Source organism: Nicotiana sylvestris, chromosome 5 (genome assembly GCF_000393655.2).
Source record: "Nicotiana sylvestris chromosome 5, ASM39365v2, whole genome shotgun sequence".
In the NCBI taxonomy this organism is placed as follows: Eukaryota; Viridiplantae; Streptophyta; class Magnoliopsida; order Solanales; family Solanaceae; genus Nicotiana; species Nicotiana sylvestris.
Window position 1 is genome coordinate 11,062,918 of NC_091061.1, and position 18,085 is coordinate 11,081,002.

General features: G+C 32.7%; 2 protein-coding genes across 3 annotated transcripts; both read right to left on the reverse strand.

The window, feature by feature from the left end:
• Positions 1–3,057: 3,057 nt before the first annotated feature.
• Positions 3,058–6,307, reverse strand: LOC104229088 (probable leucine-rich repeat receptor-like protein kinase IMK3). 2 transcript variants are annotated; one of them, XM_070174247.1, is made up of 3 exons: positions 4,361–6,307; positions 4,211–4,258; positions 3,706–3,826 (listed from the first exon to the last, which is right to left on the reverse strand). In XM_070174247.1, the coding sequence occupies exons 1-2, from the start codon at positions 6,186–6,188 to the stop codon at positions 4,230–4,232; spliced, it is 1,857 nt and encodes a 618-aa protein (XP_070030348.1). In that variant the 5' UTR covers positions 6,189–6,307; the 3' UTR covers positions 3,706–3,826; positions 4,211–4,229. The 2 variants fall into 2 exon arrangements, with proteins under 2 accessions (XP_009779967.1, XP_070030348.1); XM_009781665.2 differs by lacking the exon at positions 4,211–4,258 and having other exon boundaries at positions 3,058–3,826; positions 4,361–6,306.
• A 5,168-nt stretch (positions 6,308–11,475) lies between these two features.
• On the reverse strand, positions 11,476–14,068 carry LOC104229087 (uncharacterized). Its single transcript, XM_009781664.2, has 2 exons — positions 13,207–14,068; positions 11,476–12,273 (listed from the first exon to the last, which is right to left on the reverse strand). Exons 1-2 carry the CDS (start codon positions 14,046–14,048, stop codon positions 11,634–11,636), a joined length of 1,482 nt encoding a protein of 493 aa, XP_009779966.1. The 5' UTR covers positions 14,049–14,068; the 3' UTR covers positions 11,476–11,633.
• Positions 14,069–18,085: the final 4,017 nt, after the last annotated feature.

An 18,085-nucleotide genomic window follows, 5' to 3' on the forward strand; every position in this document is an offset into this window, starting at 1 on the left:
AAGTTTCCTTTGTGTATGGATATTTCTGCTCTCTAGCAAGGTAGGATCGAATGGTACCGCAAGCAACACGATTGCTAATTCTTCAATCTTCTTCTCCAATAACATCTGGTCTCTTTTCTTCAATAGCAAGATCTAGCCCTTGTTGAAAAAGGACATCTAGAACCTCGCCTTGCCACATCCCAAAATGTCCTGACCCGTCAAAAATTTCTACCGCAAATTTCGCATTTGACACAATTCTTGTCATAAGCGAAGATGCCAATGATGACGTATTGTTGACACTTGATGTAGATTCTTCTTGTTTATTGTCTCCCATCTTTGACACAAATATTATTTAATAGCTGACGACACAAATCAAGATTATTTCCTTTCTGGTGTGGAAGATCAGACTAAGCTGCAACCACAGAGCATACTCAGACAGAACCTTGTCTCAGTTACCAAGATAAATCTTTTCTGATGTAGAAGATCAGACTATGCTGCAACCACAGAGCATACTTAGACAGTACCTTGGCTCTGATACCAATTGTTGCGGAAGCCAAATGTATATAGTGTGAATGAGTCACAACTACTATACCAAAAATTATGACAACCACCAAATAATAAATAAGACAATAAAGCAACAATAAAGAGAACACCAGAATTTACGAGGTTCGGCCAATTTTGCCTACTTCCTCGGACACAACCAATATTTTATTCCACTCCAAAAATACAAGTGAAATAATACTAAAGAGAGAAGATACAAATGCCTTAAGAAGATAAGAAGGCAAATGAGAGGTGTGTTTAAATCCTAAACATTAGGCCTTCTTTTATAGGGAGAAATTCTTCCCAAATTAAGTCTCCCACCGATGTGGGAGTTTGCCATTTCCAACAGTTATCAGGTCTCCCTTAACACTGAAGCATATAGGTTGGAACTAGGCACGATGGACAAATGCTAGTTTGGAACATATCTGTTGGAATTAGGAACTAGAGATTTTCTTTATTTAGGACAATAGTATCCTGATCAGCTTGCGTGCACGTCAATATAGGCAATGGCGAAACCAGGATTTTCACTAAAAAAAATTCAAAAAATTAAGAAAATAGATACAAGAAGAAGTTAAGGGAATTCAACATCTAATATATATATATATATATATATATATATATATATATATATATATATATATATATATATATATATATATATATATATATATATTCACCTTATATGCACAGTATAATTTTCGGGCGAAGAGATTCGGATGAACCTCCTTCAGCCCACCTAGCTCCGCCTCTGAATATAAGTACGGGATAACTCTGTCACCAACGCTTAGGCAGATACGACTAGGAATATAATTCAAAAGGGAGGAGGAAAGATCAGGAATGAGGACTATAATATTATTGAACTACAAAAAGGTGATTTGTAGATGAAGTTGATGAGTTTGTTACTGATTTTAAGAATTTCAAAAGCTAAAAACATAAGAAGTAAGAATTACAAATCAATCAAATTGGTCTGAGGAATTATTTCGAATTATTGCTGTTAAAGTGTTCAAGCTGTGGAATTACGTTACTAATCTTACGTAAAAAAACGCAACTACAAAGAGCACTATAACTATCACCTTCTATATATAGTTAAAAAAACAGTTGGTCCGTAGACTCTACCAAGAAAGATGAGCATGAGTGCACCATAAGCACCAGAAACCCGATGTATTTTTGGTTTAGAAATTTTAAAAATCAAAACAAAGATTAAAGAAAGAGAAAGGAAAAAACGTGTAACCAATAAAAAAAAGTTGTGTTTAATTAGAAGCATGGGGATTTAACACTATTTATTAATTAAAATATAATTCAAAAGAGATAGAGTACAGGGATTGATCCCGTGATTAAAAGGTAGAAGGTGCACCTCCTTATCAGTGCACTAAATTACTCACTTGGGTTCGGGACCCGTGTTAATTTAAGTATTTTGACCTGAAATTCACCGGTGGCATACATGGTTTAGGAAGAGGATGATGGATTTACGTGGACCCATCCCCTCCCATGTGCATCCGCCCCTGGATTTCAGCCAGACACTAGAGCATGTCGAAAGCGGGTGAGACAGGGGACCACAAGGGGGTTCATTTGAATTCCCTTCGGCTATAGACAAGTTCAAAAATTATTTTAAACCTATGTATATAAGTAATATTGAATTTCCTTGGCTTTTTGATACACATACTTCTTTATATTTTGAATCATCGTAGCGAAGACAAGTTCAAAAATTATTTTAAACCTATGTATATAAGTAATATTGAATTTCCTTGGCTTTTTGATACACATACTTCTTTATATTTTGAATCATCGTAGCGAATATCTTCGCTCCGACACTGATCGGAAGATGATTGGATTTGACTATCTAGCAAATTGGATTCAGAATATCAAATCATTGGATACAGAGTGTCACTGTACCAACTATTATCAATTGACACAAACTTAGCACAAAATATGTACTGATATTTTTTGTTTCCTCTTATTCCTTTGCTACAGGTAAATGCAATATGGGTTCCATAGGTTCAGTTGATGTTAGTTGAAACCCAACATCATTTCCACATGTCCTAATGAGTGTTTGTGAAATATCACTAAAATTTGTATGACACAAAATTCTAAATTAAGTTGTAAGAACATAAAGGTTTGACGCCATCAAGTTTAAATGCCATTAACGGTTTTACGTTCTGTAAAACAGTGGCCTAGCTGTCAATTCAGAACCTTATCATGAACTTGAAACAAAACAATAATCGTTTCCGCGGAAATAAACTTTGAGCCAAGTACCAAGCCTAACTAGTAAAATTTAAGAACACCAATATACCCAATGTAATCCCACATAGTGGGGTCTGTGGAGGGTACGCAGACTTTATCCCTACCTCGTGGAGATAGAGAGGTTGTTTCCAATAAACCCTCGGCAATAAAATTTAAGAACTAATTCTGCAGATAGTTCTCCACCTGGCCATCTAGCTTATATGGGCTGGAATTTAAGTCAATGAATAGATGTTTTTCAGTATCTCTGAATGAAGTGAAAGAAAACTCAATCTCAGATTTTGTTCTTTGGAACAAAAGGGACGGAATTTAGAAGGATTCCATTATGCTCAAACTCCCAAAACAATGTAGCACACTTGTGACTTGTATTTGCAGACACTTCGAACAGACTTAACACTCTAGCAATGAAATTCAAGAATGAAAGAATTATGGCAACTAACTCCTAACATCTCAAAATACTTGATCAAAAAACTAAGTCTTTAGTCACTTGCCGAGGGAGCTGCAGCTTCAGGTCTAATTTCTTCAAGTTGTTGGAGAACTTGCTGAGTTTCAGGTCGAGCTGATGGCGAGGGATCAACACAGTGCAAAGCCAATTTCAGTGTATTTAACAATTCATCACCAATTATAGATGTATCCCTCATTAGTTCCAAATCAAACACTTCACTCGTTCCCTCCTCTTTCACAATCGATGCCACTTTTCTAGGCAAATCCACGCCATTGAGTATTGCCTCTCCTGGAGATTTACCAGTTAGAAGTTCAAGTATAATGACTCCAAGACTGTAGACATCCGTCTTCACGTTGGCTTTCTTGAGCTTAGTAAGTTCAGGTGCGCGATAGCCAAGTGCTCCTGCTGTTGCAATTACGTTTGCATTTGCAGCAGCAGTCACAAGGCGCGAAAGGCCATAATCTGCAATTTTTGCATTTGAGTTTTCATCAAGTAGAACATTGCTCGAGGTAAGGTTCCCGTGAATGATGTTGGCACTAGTGTGAAGGTACAACAATCCCCTCGTCGTCCCTTTTGCTATTCTCATCCTCATTGGCCAATCAATTGGTGTATCCGGGCTGCAAGCTGCAATGAAATCAATAAGCCATATTATCTCCTCCATACCAATTCTCTATCCTTTTTTACATCATTTTTCGCTGACTCTCCAAAATGTTGTCGCACCCATGTCGGATCCTCCAAAAACACACAACTTTTGGAGGATCCGAATCACACCCTAAGACATTATCGAAGAATCTGAGCAACATAGATTCTATCACCAATAAGATCATTCTATACAACATTCTCAATATTAAAAAGGAAACTCAAATATTCAAAATCAATGGAGCTTTCATGAGACGGAGATGGTATCCGATTCTCAAAAATAAAAGGCAACCCGGTGCATTAAGCTCCTGCTATGCGCGGGGTACGGGGAAGGGCTGGACTACAAAAGTCTATTATACGCAGCCTTACCCTGCATTTCTGCAAGAGGCTATCTCCACAGCTCGAACCCGTGACCTCCTGTTTACATGGAGGCAACTTTACCAGTTACGCCAAAGCTCCCTTCAATTCTCAAAAAATAAAAGAAAAAGAATGTTAAATGGAAATCTGTTTTCTACTTACCATGAAGAAAAGTTGCTAGACTTCCTTTAGGCATGAAGTCAAAAACAAGAAGTTTCTCTCCTTTTGTACCTAAGTAATAAGCCCTAAGAGCCAAAAGATTTGGATGCCTCATCTTTCCAAGAACATTGACTTCTCTCTCAAATTCCCTCTGACCTTTTGTGATCTTTTCTCTCAATCTTCTAACAGCAACTTGATTTCCATTTTCTAATGTTGCCTTATATACTGTACCATAAGTACTCTTTCCTAATATATCCGCAGTAGCACAAAGCAAATCATCTGCACTAAACATCACAGGTCCACCAAAATGTACAAGTTTTCCTCCATTTTCTCCTCCTGCTTCGACTTCTCCAGCCGTTAGAGGAACACCCTTTACACCACTAGTCTTTCCTCCTTTGGCCGACGCTCTTTTCTTGATCAAACAGCAGAGGAGAATGCAACAAAGTAGAAACAAAATTATGATAAGAGCTCCTACTACTATAAGAATAATGTCCTTAACACTTAGTTTGCTACCTCGTGTGATCGGAGAAGGCGTTTTAGGACACGGGGTTGAAGCATTATAGCCATATAGCTGAGGATTACCAACAAACACGCTCGAATTGAATTTCTGAGCAAGAAGACTAGGAACAGGACCAGAAAGATTGTTATATGAAACATTGAAGGAACTAAGATTTGGTAAATCACCAAGAGACATTGGTATTTCTCCACTAAACTGATTATTCCTTAGGTTAAGAACTGACAACTTTTGCAATTTGTTTATATCTAATGGTATTTGACTATCAAGATTGTTACTTTCCAAATTGAGTAGCACAAGAGAGGATAGACTAAAGAGGCTTTTGGGCAAACTTCCATTAATAGCATTATAAGAAAAATCAAGAAACCTAAGCCTACTCAACCTTCCAATATCATTAGGAATAACACCAATAATATGATTATGACTAATTGAAACCTCAAGAAGTTCACTCAACTTACTAAAAGAAACAGGAATACCACCAGATAATGAATTATGATCAAGATTCAGAGACTGTAAATGAAAATTATTATTCCCATTTCCACCCCAAGAATCTGGAATAGAACCAGAAAGATTGTTATATTGTAAATCAAGAAAAACAATAGAACTGGATTGAGTAAAACTTAGTGGGATTTCACCAGACAAAGAGTTATAACTTAAATTAAGCCTATAAAGCTTAGTTGAATTAATAAGACTAGTTGGTATTATCCCAGATAAAGAATTATTACTAAGTTCAAGTGTTTGAAGAAGTGGACACAAACCAAGTGAAGCAGGAATAGAACCAGAAAACCTGTTATTATAAAGTTGAACACCTCTTAAATTTGGTAAAAATCCTAAAGAAATAGGAATTGAACCAGATATTTCATTATCATGGAGACTAAGTTTTCTGAGAGCTTGAAACTGACCAATTTTTTCACTTAGTCTACCACTTAATCCTTTTAATGGAATCTTGATTACAATAACTTGACCTTGAGCACATTTAATACCAACCCAACTTCCACTACAAGCTCCAAATCCAGTATCATTCCAACTTTTTAAGTACCCTTTTGGATCAACTAATTCTTGTTTTAAAGCTTGTAGTGCTTGATAATCTGCTTGAGTGATAATTATACCATCCCAATCTTGGCCTAAAACTAACTGAGTTCTTGAAATTATCAGCTGAAAGAAGAAGAAAATTTGGAAAAATGGAAACAGCTTTGTCTTCCATTTTGCCTTGTTTTCAGAAATGTTGTGTCTATCAGCTCCTTGTTGGGATAAAAACATGAAAAATCTAAAAGGGTATGGGTGAAAACTACTAAAATCTTGATCTTGATATTTCATAACTACTAATATTATTTCTTAAGAACACAGTCTGAGAAGAATTGCCTTTTACATGCCTCACTTCTTTCTCTCTCAATTAAAATTGGATAGGGATGGATGTGATTTAGTGGTCGATGTAGTAGGTCAAATCTTAGAGAGGTAAAAATATTTGGTTATTTCTTTTCATCTATCCATACTTTGGTGTACAAATTATTTTTGGTTTCTCATCCGGTATCTGGTACTCGTATTTGAGCCCGATTATATTCAGATTCACGCCACATAGGGACCCATACGGGGAAAATGCTCCCTACCAAAAAAAAATTCATACTCATAGCTCAAACTCGAGACCTCTGGTTAAGGGAAGAGCAGTTCTATCTATTATACCACATCTTTTGGTGGTGTACAAAGTTATTTATGTGCTTGTGCTAGTGGGAAATATTTCTTCCGTTTCAGTTTAGATGATATAGTTTAAAGAAAAAAAAAGAATACTTTTAAAATATGTAATCCTAAAAGTTTAAAAGGTAAAAGCTTTATGGAATCACGATTTTGTGTGATTATAAAAGCTTCTCATTAAGTTAAATTATTTCCAAATATAAAACAGTGTCATTCTTTTTGGAATGGATTAATAAGAAAAGTGCATCATTTAAATTGTAACAGGTGGAGTAACAAATATCCGTGAAATTATGGAAGATAAGGGGCTAACCTACATTATCCGAAGGGTGATCAATCGATCATCCTTCGTCGAAAAATTACATTATATATTTGGATAAAATATTAAATTTTAAAAATATACAACATATATTAAACACCTTTATCGAAAAATTTTATTCATTTCTTTCAAGTTTGAACACCCTTACAAAAATTTCTAACTTCGCCATAATTAAAGATAATAAGTATCGTAAAATTAACGGAGATGCGCTCAAACAAATCGGAATATTATTATTATAAAAAAAAGTTAAAATTGGATAGGGACAATCTTGTACACACACCACAAGAAAGGGCTTTGTATGTAGCAATAAGTGCGGGGAGAAGGTGCTGAGGTTCCTAGGGGAAAGCACGTGAAGAGGAGCACATAGTGCTAAAATGGAGGAATCCTACTCAGTTTTTTCTAGGGAACAAGATAACTGTGTCTGTCAGGTATCACTATATTCTGAAGGCTGCTGCTATGTTGCACCAAAAGGCTGTTTAAGCTTATATTAGTGCTTTTACCTTTGGGATTTTACATGTGGTTTTGTGCGAAAATAACAAGGATAGTCCGGTTTTCGGATCGGTAATTGAAAAATAGCCAGGCTTTTATAAAGTCATTAAAAAATAATCATTATATTGCTACAATACTAAAAGTTATGCGGGAGATTGATGTACATGTGTATCAACTTCCAGCATATTATGGTGACACTCCAGCACACAGAAAGTTCCAACATAATATACCGGATATTGGAGCACTTGTTTATGAACTTCTAACATATTATACTGAAACTCCAGTATATTATGCTGAAAATTGACATGTAAAAAATTCGAACTCCAGTATATTATGCTGGAATATTTTTTGAATTTTGAACAATATTTTTGTTCAGATTTATCTTTACATAAAAAGTGGCTAAATTTCGATTACGTTTGAAACTATGGCTAAATTTTCAATTATTACTTGTAAATTTTGCTATTTTGGAATTTCACCCTGATTCTGTGGATAGTAAAAATTTCTTGGGCAGTGTATTTTTGGATGCTCCCATTTAATTTATAGCCAGTTTTTCCGAAAGATTTAACTTATAGCCAGTATAGAATTTCAGATTAAGCTGCCTCTTTAGTCATTGTACAGTAGTCTATTTTGAACCTATTGTACAACAATTGAAGTATAATGCTTGAAGAAGTAGGTCTTGAATTTCATGGGCAGCCTATTTGGATGCTCCTATTTAATATATAGCCACCAAAAGATTGAACTGCTAGCCAATGTAGACAAATTTCAAACAAAATTGTTCCTCCTTAGTTATTGTACAGTAGTTTATTTTGAACCTATTGTACCACAATTGAAGTATGATGTTTGAAGGAGTGGTCTAGTAGCGTGTTTGGCCAAGTTTCTTTTTGAGGAAAGTATTTTTTTTTTTTGGCCAACAATATTTTTTTCTTAAAGCTAAGGACCAAGCTTTTAGAAGGAAAAAAACGCTTTTGAGTAAAAGCATAAGTAGTTTTGAGAAACAGAAAAAATAGCTTCTTCCCAAAAACACTTTCTGAAAAACAATTTTGAGAAAAATACATTTTAATTTTTTTTAAAACTTGGTCAAACACGATTTGCTATTCAAAAGCGGTTTTCAAATTAATTAGCTGAACACAAAACCGCTTCTCACCAAAAGTAATTTTTTGAAAAGCATTTTTAAAAAATACTTTTCAAAATAACCTGATTTAGAAGTTTGGCCAAAAAAGCTATTAAGTGGTTATTGTAGGAAAACCTTGGAAACATTTCCCTCAAGTTTCGAACGAGTCAAGTAAGTCCAGGAAGAGTGAATCGTTGAATAGGGGGAAGTAATATCACGTCAAACCTAGCCCTTGCTTTATTTAAACAACTAAGATAAGGTCTAAGACCGTCTCTTCTTTTTCGTATCCTCATTTCTCTTTTTTCGGATACTTAAGCTTCTAATGCTATGGAACCAGCTTTCCGATCCCAATCAATTAATTAAAATTAACGTGCCTCATCATTGGTTGTTACTTGTTATAACGAAATATTGTTATAAAAAAGCACAATATTATATAAGATAACGTGATAATCGATTCTACCAAAAAAAAAAAAAATTGTTACAATGAAATGCCATTATAAAGGATGGATATTATATAAAGGTTAGACTATAAGCACTTATTGCCAACCTAGAAAGAATTTACCCAAGTAGCATCACTATTTCATTGTCCTTATCTTGTTGATTTACCATTGTGCCCCTAAAAGTGCATAGGATGTCTAATTAAGAGTTTAAGAGGTGTGACCTAATCTTGCCTCGAGTCGAGGGGAGTCGCATTTGGTCATCCAAGGTTACCTTTGAATTGATTTTTTCAATATTCTATTCGCCATTTCGCCTTGAACTATGTGACTTGGATGGATAATTAAAAAACTAGGTAATTTAGAATTATAGCTGTACTTATAATTTAAAAGAATAGAGATAAACATAAATTTTTAAATTTATTCATTATATATTATACAAAAGAATCGCTTTATTACATGGAAAGTATGAACTTTCACTTAAAATGCTTCTTAGCGCCAGAAATTATTTATATTCGATAGTCGAAAAAGTATATAAAATTTATATAAGTTTTGTATATAAAATATAGAATATATATATAATATTATTTTTTTCAGCTATTATTTTGAGAGCGGTTATACAATGTCATTTTCCCTTTAAGGATAACCTTTGTTCATCAATTTTCTTTCGGATCTTTACACAAATAGCCGGTCATATTCATTATTTATTTTTTCTAGTCATATACATAGTTTATGCATTAATTATACATAATTATACATATATAATACATAAACTATGTATATATTATATTTTCACTGGCTATTTTTAGTTTAAGTTGTTGGGTGGGTAGATATTTGGGTTAATTCTTCATTTTCTTTTCCCTGCTAAAGGATCCCGCCTGAGGTGTTGGGGCAAATTCAGATTTTAAATTAAATGAGTTTAATTTTTGAGGTTCTTAACTCTAAATTTATTATACATTTAATATTTATGGATTCAGGCATTAATATTTATTTATATTGTTGTCGTTTCATAAGTATATTTATATTTTGTGTAAAAAATAATGGGTTCAGTTAAACTCGTAAAAACTATACTACATCCGCGTTGAGTGTTTACATCAATCCATACTACTTTATCATTATTAAGTAATAAATGAAGACGAGAATACAACAACAACAACAACCCAGTAAATGAAGACAAGAATATGCGTTAATAAAGTATAATTTAGTAATAATTATATTTTTGAACGCATATGCCATGTATTTATTGGATTGATATAAATATTAAGTGCCAATAAATTAGCCGCAAAGGTAAAAAAAAGGCTATTTATTTACATTATGTTACTGCTTTTGATTGAGACGTGAGATGCGGTCCATAGACAAAGAAGCACCCATCGACTTCAATAAGCTAAGCTTTGCCATATACTACATTGCCATATACAGTGGCGGACCCAGGATTTTTATCAAGCGGGTTCAAAAAAAACATTAGAGGTCATATGTGACTAGCTAGTTTCAAACTCAAGACCTTGTGGAAAATTTGAACTCTCTTTACCAACAGGCTAGGCATTTTACTTGTTTCAAGTGAGTTCAAAATTATATTTATACCTTTAATTGTCTGAAAACAGCAAAAATATACCTATATATACAGTGTTATTTTTCGATGAAGCGGGTTCATATGAACCCACTTGACTCCACGTGGGTCCGCCCCTGGCCATATACTACAGGAGGACCATTTCTAGTTCTAAATTTTCAATATGGTGTTGCTCTTTCATATACTAGCCATTCATGGACCACAAAAACTGGCCATATATGCAACAATGCTGGCTTTATTGAGCCATTGGATGGTGGCAGTGGGCGCGCTCACACTTCTTGGACCATAGACTAAATATGGACAAGGGCAAAGCTAGAGTTTAGGTTACTTACCTCGGCAAAATCTAGTAGTTTTGGTTCAAAATTTGTATTTATCTTTAAAAATTTATTAAATATATATAAATTATTTAATTTAGAACTCAGTAACTTAACAGACTAGAATCTCAAACTCACAAGTTTCAAATCACCTCGCCTCCAATTACAGATCTCTCTATATATATATGTATACTAATAACAGCTCGAAGTACCTTACTAGGGAAAAACTTACTATTTTGTAGCATGTTATACTAGACATCATCTTTTTTATATATATGAAGGAAAATAATTTTATTGATGAATATTTGTAGGTATAATTTTATTTGTTCTCTTGATACTTCTTCGAGATTGTTCCCCATGAATCGAGGGTTGAATCAACATATTTCTCAAACATTAGTTTTGTAAAGACATTATTTGATGTTTTTATCTCTATGTGAATATTCCAAGTTTATGAAATTTGTGAGATAATCTCCTAATGAAACTTCCAAGAGTTTATGGAAATTTCGAGATTAGACATAATCTATTTACAACAACAACAACAAAAACCTAATAGTTTTCTACAAGTAGGGTCTGAGGAGGTAATATGTACGCAGCCTTACCCCTACCCCTAGAAGAGCAGAGAGGTTGTTTCCGATATACCTTCGGCTAGATATAATCTATTTATTTCATTAAATTGAGGAAAACTAAAAAGAAAAAAAAGTAGTTTCATATAATACAAGAATTATAATCTTAACAATTACAGCTTCATCAAAATACAGTGTGATAATTAATAAAGCAAACATACCTATGCAACACCAAACAAATACATGCTAATAATTATTACAGCAAATTAAAATATATAACTACCCAAGGTTGAGATGAAGCACTTCTTGAAATTCCAATCTTCTAGTCTCAGCATAAGAAGTAATATGTTTATTTGGCCAATAAGTTAACCAAACTCTTCCTTTCAATTCCCATTCCATTGTTTTTCCCATAGCCCTTTTATCCACTTTCCAAATAACACTTTCCCCATACTCATCTTTTGCAAAAATAACCCCTCCTTGTTTAGTAAATGGCCTATAAACACTTGAGTATCTATTCTTGAACCAAGCCTTTGGTTGTATTAATGAAAAAACAGAAGGTTTTGTTGAAAATACTTCTTTTCCATTTCCACTATCATGTAAAAACCAATTTAAATTTGCACTATTTCCATTAACTGATTGCTCAAATTTCCATGGTTTCATACTCATAGTTACTGTTTCTGAAGCTGACACTTTTAGCCCCATGTATGGATTTGGAGGATCAAATCCACCTTCAATTGATTTTTCCATTCCAATTTCTCTTAATGGATTATCTGAAGATTTTGTTACTGAGATGCTTAACACATTGGTTTGAATTGTTGGAGTTAATTGTAGTGAAATTCTTGAAGGGAAATGCTTTTCTGATATTCCAGCTCCTCTTTCTTCCATTAGTGATTCATTCACCAGCCTAATAACATCAAACCTGCTTGAAAACACAGTTCAGATCAAGTTGAAGTTTAATCTTATAGGCTTTTTTTAACTCAACATTTTGCAAATTATGGTTGTTAGGTCAAATAAGAGCATGTTTGGTTTAACTGATTAAAAGTAGTAGATAAGTATCAAGTGCTGACGTAAGTACTAAAACTAATTCTAAGAAAGTATTTATATGTGGATAAAAGTGTTGAAACTAAACGTTTAGCTGTGTGATAAAAAAGTGTTGAAAACTAAGCACTTTTTAAAGCTAAAATAACTTAAATGCTCTTGAGTTTTTCGCAAAATATAAATAGAAAAGTATCTTTCTATGAAAAGGGATAAAAGAGCACTCATGTGCACAAACCATTCCACATTTATAAAGGGTTTAGGGAAGGCCTGTACTCCAAAGAGTGTGATGTAGGCAGTCTACCCTAATGCAAACATTAATGGCTATTCCACGACTCGAACTCATAATCTATAGGTCACATGAAGATGAAACCGAGAAAAAACTAGGGGTTTTGCTTCAAAAATGATATTTTGGCGATTACAAAAAATATCAGGAATAAAATAGTAATAATAATTTTTTTCAAATCAACAGTGTTTATAAATTGAAAAGTCATATGACAGAGGACGACCAACTTATGATTTTTGATTGATTTGGCTTATAAACACTTGCTTATAAGCATTTTAGTGTTTACCAAATGCATAAATTAGCCAAAAAGGTAATACAGTCCAATCCTTTAATTTCTATAACAGTCATCCTTTATATTAGTACTTTACTATAATGTCCAAATTATCTTTGAAACTAACTTTTGTTATAATATATATTCTCTATAACCGCACTTTATTATGTCAACCAGAAAAGGTCGGAACAAACGACGCTTGTATAGAAAAGTTTGACTGTATAAGCTTACTCAAACATATTTTTAAAAAAAATATGTACCTGATGTTGTCAGTGTTCACCATTACTTCAATCCACTTCTCTCGAATTATAACTTTATAATTCAATTGAATCACTCCTTCAAGCTGATGAAAATTAAGAGAAAATCTCAGATTATCATCAGACAAATTACTAGTTGATGTTTCAATATCCATTGCAATAACAGGACAATACAACTGAACTTTCCAAAGCCCAACTGTTGAAAATGAATAAGAAAATAATTTGCATGGTGTTTTTATTGAATTATTTAAAGACTCTTGAATTTCCATAATCCAATTAGTTATTGCTAAATTTACTGATCTCATCCATTCCTCTTCAGAATTTGATCCCAAAATTTTAACAAGCAATTTTGATGCTTGTCTAGATTGTGGACATGAAAATTGATTTTTAAGTGTATTAATACATATAGACCTAAGATCAGTAGGAGCTTCATAAATACAAATTATAAAAGCCAAAGTAAGAAATGAGAAATTAAAAATTTCTTTAAAATAGGAATTAAAATCCATTTTTGGGATTTTTAGAAATGAGGAAGAATTTTTATTAGGACAATATTTAAGAACATCTTGAATGAAATTAATCAAGAGATTAAATACGGATTCGTTGTCTAATAATTTTGTTGAATTGGATTTAATTTTCAAGGGTTTTGAAGTCCATAGGGAAATAGGAAGATTATAATCAGCAATAATGAAAAATTGGAGATTTTTGGTTATGGAAAGTTTAAGAGAAGGTTGAGATGAACATGAAGGAGAAATGCAAATTGAAATAGAATCAGTTTTCCATTTGGAAATTGGTGGTAAATTCTGAACCCAAGAGTAAATATCAGGAAAATTGCAAGTATAAGACATTATTTGGATATGTGTATGAATTTTATGAATTTGTATGGTCCAATTCTATGTGTATTTATAGACTACAAGATTATGAAAAGCAAGATTCTTGGGGCTAAAAAAGTCAGTGGATTAGGTATATAACATGTAAAAAGGTATAACTTGAATTTACTTTTATGAATGGAATAAAGCTACCAGTTGAACAATTTGCACAAGGAAATACTTATAATGGATATGTACTATGTGTGTCAATTGGGCAGGTTGGGCCAAATTCAGGCGGGTCAAAACAGATTGAGTCAATAATTGAACGAGTCAAATAACCCATCCAAAAGTTACTTGGGCTAAGATGAGTTGGGTCAAAATGAGCTAAAATATGGATCCTTCAATTTTGGGACCAGCTGAAATATTTAAGGGATATTATCACTTTTAGCCCCCGCTAGAAACTATTTACATCTGGTAGTCGAAAAAGTGTAGAAAATTTGTATAATTTTTGTATATAACATACATAATGTATGTATGTATATATATATATATATATATATATATATATATATATATATATATATATATATATATATATACATATACATACATACAAAAATTTACAAATTTTATATATTTTTTCGGCTATTATTTTTACATTGGCTATACAATATCATTTTTCAAATATTTTTAATAGAACTAATAGAAGTTTTGGACTTTCAAGAAATTTGTTTACAGATTAATCTCTGAAAGAATTCTGAAGATGTTATAAACTTCTTCTTTTTTTCTTGTTGTTTTTGGCATAATTAGTTATAATTTAGACTTTGTGGCAATTTGGAACTTGCACTTAACTAATTTGTAGGTTTAATTAGCATATTACTTGCACTTAGAGGTGGCAAAATGGTTAAAAAAAAAATAGTTAACCTCTCATATTATCCACTAAAAATGGATTGGATAATGAACTTTTTAAAAATGGGTCAAATATGGATAAGAACCATATTATCCTTTTAGAAAATGGATAACCAATGGGTAATCAATGGATAATCAATGGATCTAACTTTTACATTTGTAAAGCCTCAAATTGGGGGTTCCTCAAGTTAGGGAGACTAAAAATTCTCCCAAAAGTGATCATATGCAAGAAGTCATGGATAATATGGTTACCCATATTATCTGCCGGCTAACCTGTTTTTTATCCGTATTAAATATAAGTTGGGTCGGATAATTTATCCGTTTTTAGTACCCGTTTTTAACCCGAACCATATCTGACCTGACCCGATCCAATCCGACAGAACCGTTTGCCACTCCTACCTGCACTTAACTAAATGTGTTGCTACAATCATTGGATCATTGGCTCAAAACATATAAGGACTTTTTTCTAGGTCTCAATCATCATACTATTCCCTTAAAAAAGGTTTTCTACGTCGCAATAGTTATACTATTCTTTTCGGAGGCGGAGTCAGAATCTAAAGTTAATGGGTTCGAGATTTTATTCCTTCTAAGTTATATATTGAGTTTTAAATTAATAATTTATATATATTCAATAAATTTTTAAAGACAAATACATAATTTGAAGCAAAGTTACTGAGTTCGGCCGAACCCGTATCCGAAACTCTAACTCTACCCATGGTTCCTACTGTCATATTCTATGTGGCACACTTTCCCTTATATTTTGTTCCATAAAATATGATACCTTTTTACTTTGGAAAAGAATTGAACTTTAAACTTTTTATTTATCCTTAATGACATGTCCTTGTAGTCACATAAATTAAATCTTATGACATGTTAAGTGGGCGATTGGACATAAGAATTGTGAAATTCCTGGGAAAAGTGATTTTTTTTTTAAAATCATAATAGTATTTAAAAATTAGAGCTGTATTTGGAAATAAATACAATTTGGAGTTGTTTTTGAATTTTTGTGAGTAATTTGAAGTGAAAATTTTGGAAAATAACTTTTCGGATGTTTTCAAATTTTCGAAAAATTCTTAAATTCAACTTCAAGTGAAATTTGAATTTTTTTTGGCCAAACATTGTTTCCGAAAAAAGTGAATTTTTTTCCAAAAAGAGTGAATCTTATTTTTTTTATGGTCAAACGGACCCTTAAGATTACAAGTATTTTTGGATTTGATAGGTTACTGTGATGGTCTACTTTTTGTGCATTGCCAATATACCATAAAAGAAATTATTCTCTTAAAAGTTTCCTAAGAAAGAGAGGGATGTGTGTGGCGAAGGAGAACAAATTATAGACTTTGTTGCCAGATGCTTTACAACATTGGAAATGCTTGGGCTCTCTCCATGAGTCGCCATATTCGACCTTATCTACATTTATATTAGAGATTGATATATAAATAGCCGGTCAGATTTAATATTTATTTTTTCTTGTCGGTATACATAAATTAGTCAGTTATTTTTACCTATATTAGATATTCGTCAGCTATTTTTACTTATATTATATATTTGCTGGTCATTTTTAATTTAATATGTTAGGTGGACGGCGTTTTAGGTTAATTCTTTTTTATATTATAGTGTCTCTTATATAATCAAAAAGTAATTCATCACCAAATATTGTCAATATTTTTATTAAGGAATGTTAAAATATAAAAAAAATTAAATATACCGAAAAGCCAATGAGATTTAACTTATAGTAAATATATACTAAAAATAAATTTTTTACCTAACAATATAGTATAATTTTTCGACGAAGTGATACTTAGGGTTTAATTCAAGCAAAATTTTCTTCTTTGTTTTTCTTATACCGAGAACGCATAGCAACAAACGAATGCTTAGACAGAATGTCCCTTTTCTTTTTTCTTTTTTTTTTTGGTGTGTGTTTAGCCACAAGATATTTGTAATTCACTGACCTGACCAATTTAAGCCATATTCGTATTGGGTAGTTCCACTAAGAAATACTAAAATTTTATCAAAAAATTCTTCATGACTTAAACCCGAAACTTCTATTTCAGAGTGGAGGAATAGCCCCAACTATCATTAGTGAGCATATTTGATGAGCATAAAAGGCAAACTTTAAGATCTCTTCTTCTTCATTTCTTTCCTTCAACTACTTTTGCATTGAAAATTGTTCTTATTCTCTAGCTGCATTATTAAACGTAAAGAATCTAGGCTTATGCATGATATAGGTTAATCTTTTTATCCTAGAGAGGAAGAGAGAATTAAGCAGAAGAATGTGAGTGGTTCCGTGCCAAACTACTATAAGAACCCGGGGCGGACCTAGAGTGCCGGAAGCGGGTTCGGCCGAATCCAATAATTTTGATTTGAATCTTGTATTTGTCGTTAAAAAATTCATTAAGTATATATAAATTATTAATTTAGAATGCAGCAACTTTAAACTATTAGAATTTAAACTCATAAGCCTGAAATTCTGGCTCCGCCTCTGATAAGAACTCTACCTAATTAAGGTTTTACTTAATTAAGGTTTTACTTAACAAGAAATCTTATGTGTTGAGGTTCACAATAAATGTTTATTAAGCTAAAACACTTGAACTTGGGTTACTTGAAAGAACCATATTCTCAAAGACTTTTCAACCTCGAATAAATCAATTTGTGATCAACGAAACCTTGACTTAAACAGTATTTGCAAAAGTTTTGTGCTCAACTTATCTAAAAATTTAAACAGTTAGCAATATCACACTTTTGTTTAATTTTTATTTGGGTACTTACTTATATTTTCGATACACTCTTCACGTGCCAAGCATGTTGAAATTCTTTAATACGATGTCGACGTGTGTCTCTATCTTATTTGAAAACTTAAACATGTTTGAGAAAGCATAAATTAATTTACTTAATTAAAGGATTCTCTCTCTCAATGACCATAGAAACCACTTCTACTGACATCCAAACAACTTCCCAAATTCCTCCAAAACCATCAGACATCATAGCTAACAATGCCATCAATGGGATTCAAGGGCCAATACTGAACCTCTTCGGGGATTCCCCTCCTTCAAAGACAAACTACTCACAGATACAAACTCTACACAACATAGCAGTTCACTTTGAAGCCTTCCCAAACAACCATACTGACCAAGGAGCGCAATCATCAGAGCCTATGGACTACAGTACGC

Coding starts and splice junctions, on each gene's coding strand:
- LOC104229088 (XM_009781665.2), bottom strand. CDS start 6,188: ATGAAATATCAAGATCAAGATTTTAGTAGTTTTCACCCATACCCTTTT. Junction 3,827..4,360: donor TCTAGCAACTTTTCTTCATG/GTAAGTAGAAAA, acceptor ATTTCATTGCAG/CTTGCAGCCCGGATACACCA.
- LOC104229087 (XM_009781664.2), bottom strand. CDS start 14,048: ATGTCTTATACTTGCAATTTTCCTGATATTTACTCTTGGGTTCAGAAT. Junction 12,274..13,206: donor GTGAACACTGACAACATCAG/GTACATATTTTT, acceptor GTTTTCAAGCAG/GTTTGATGTTATTAGGCTGG.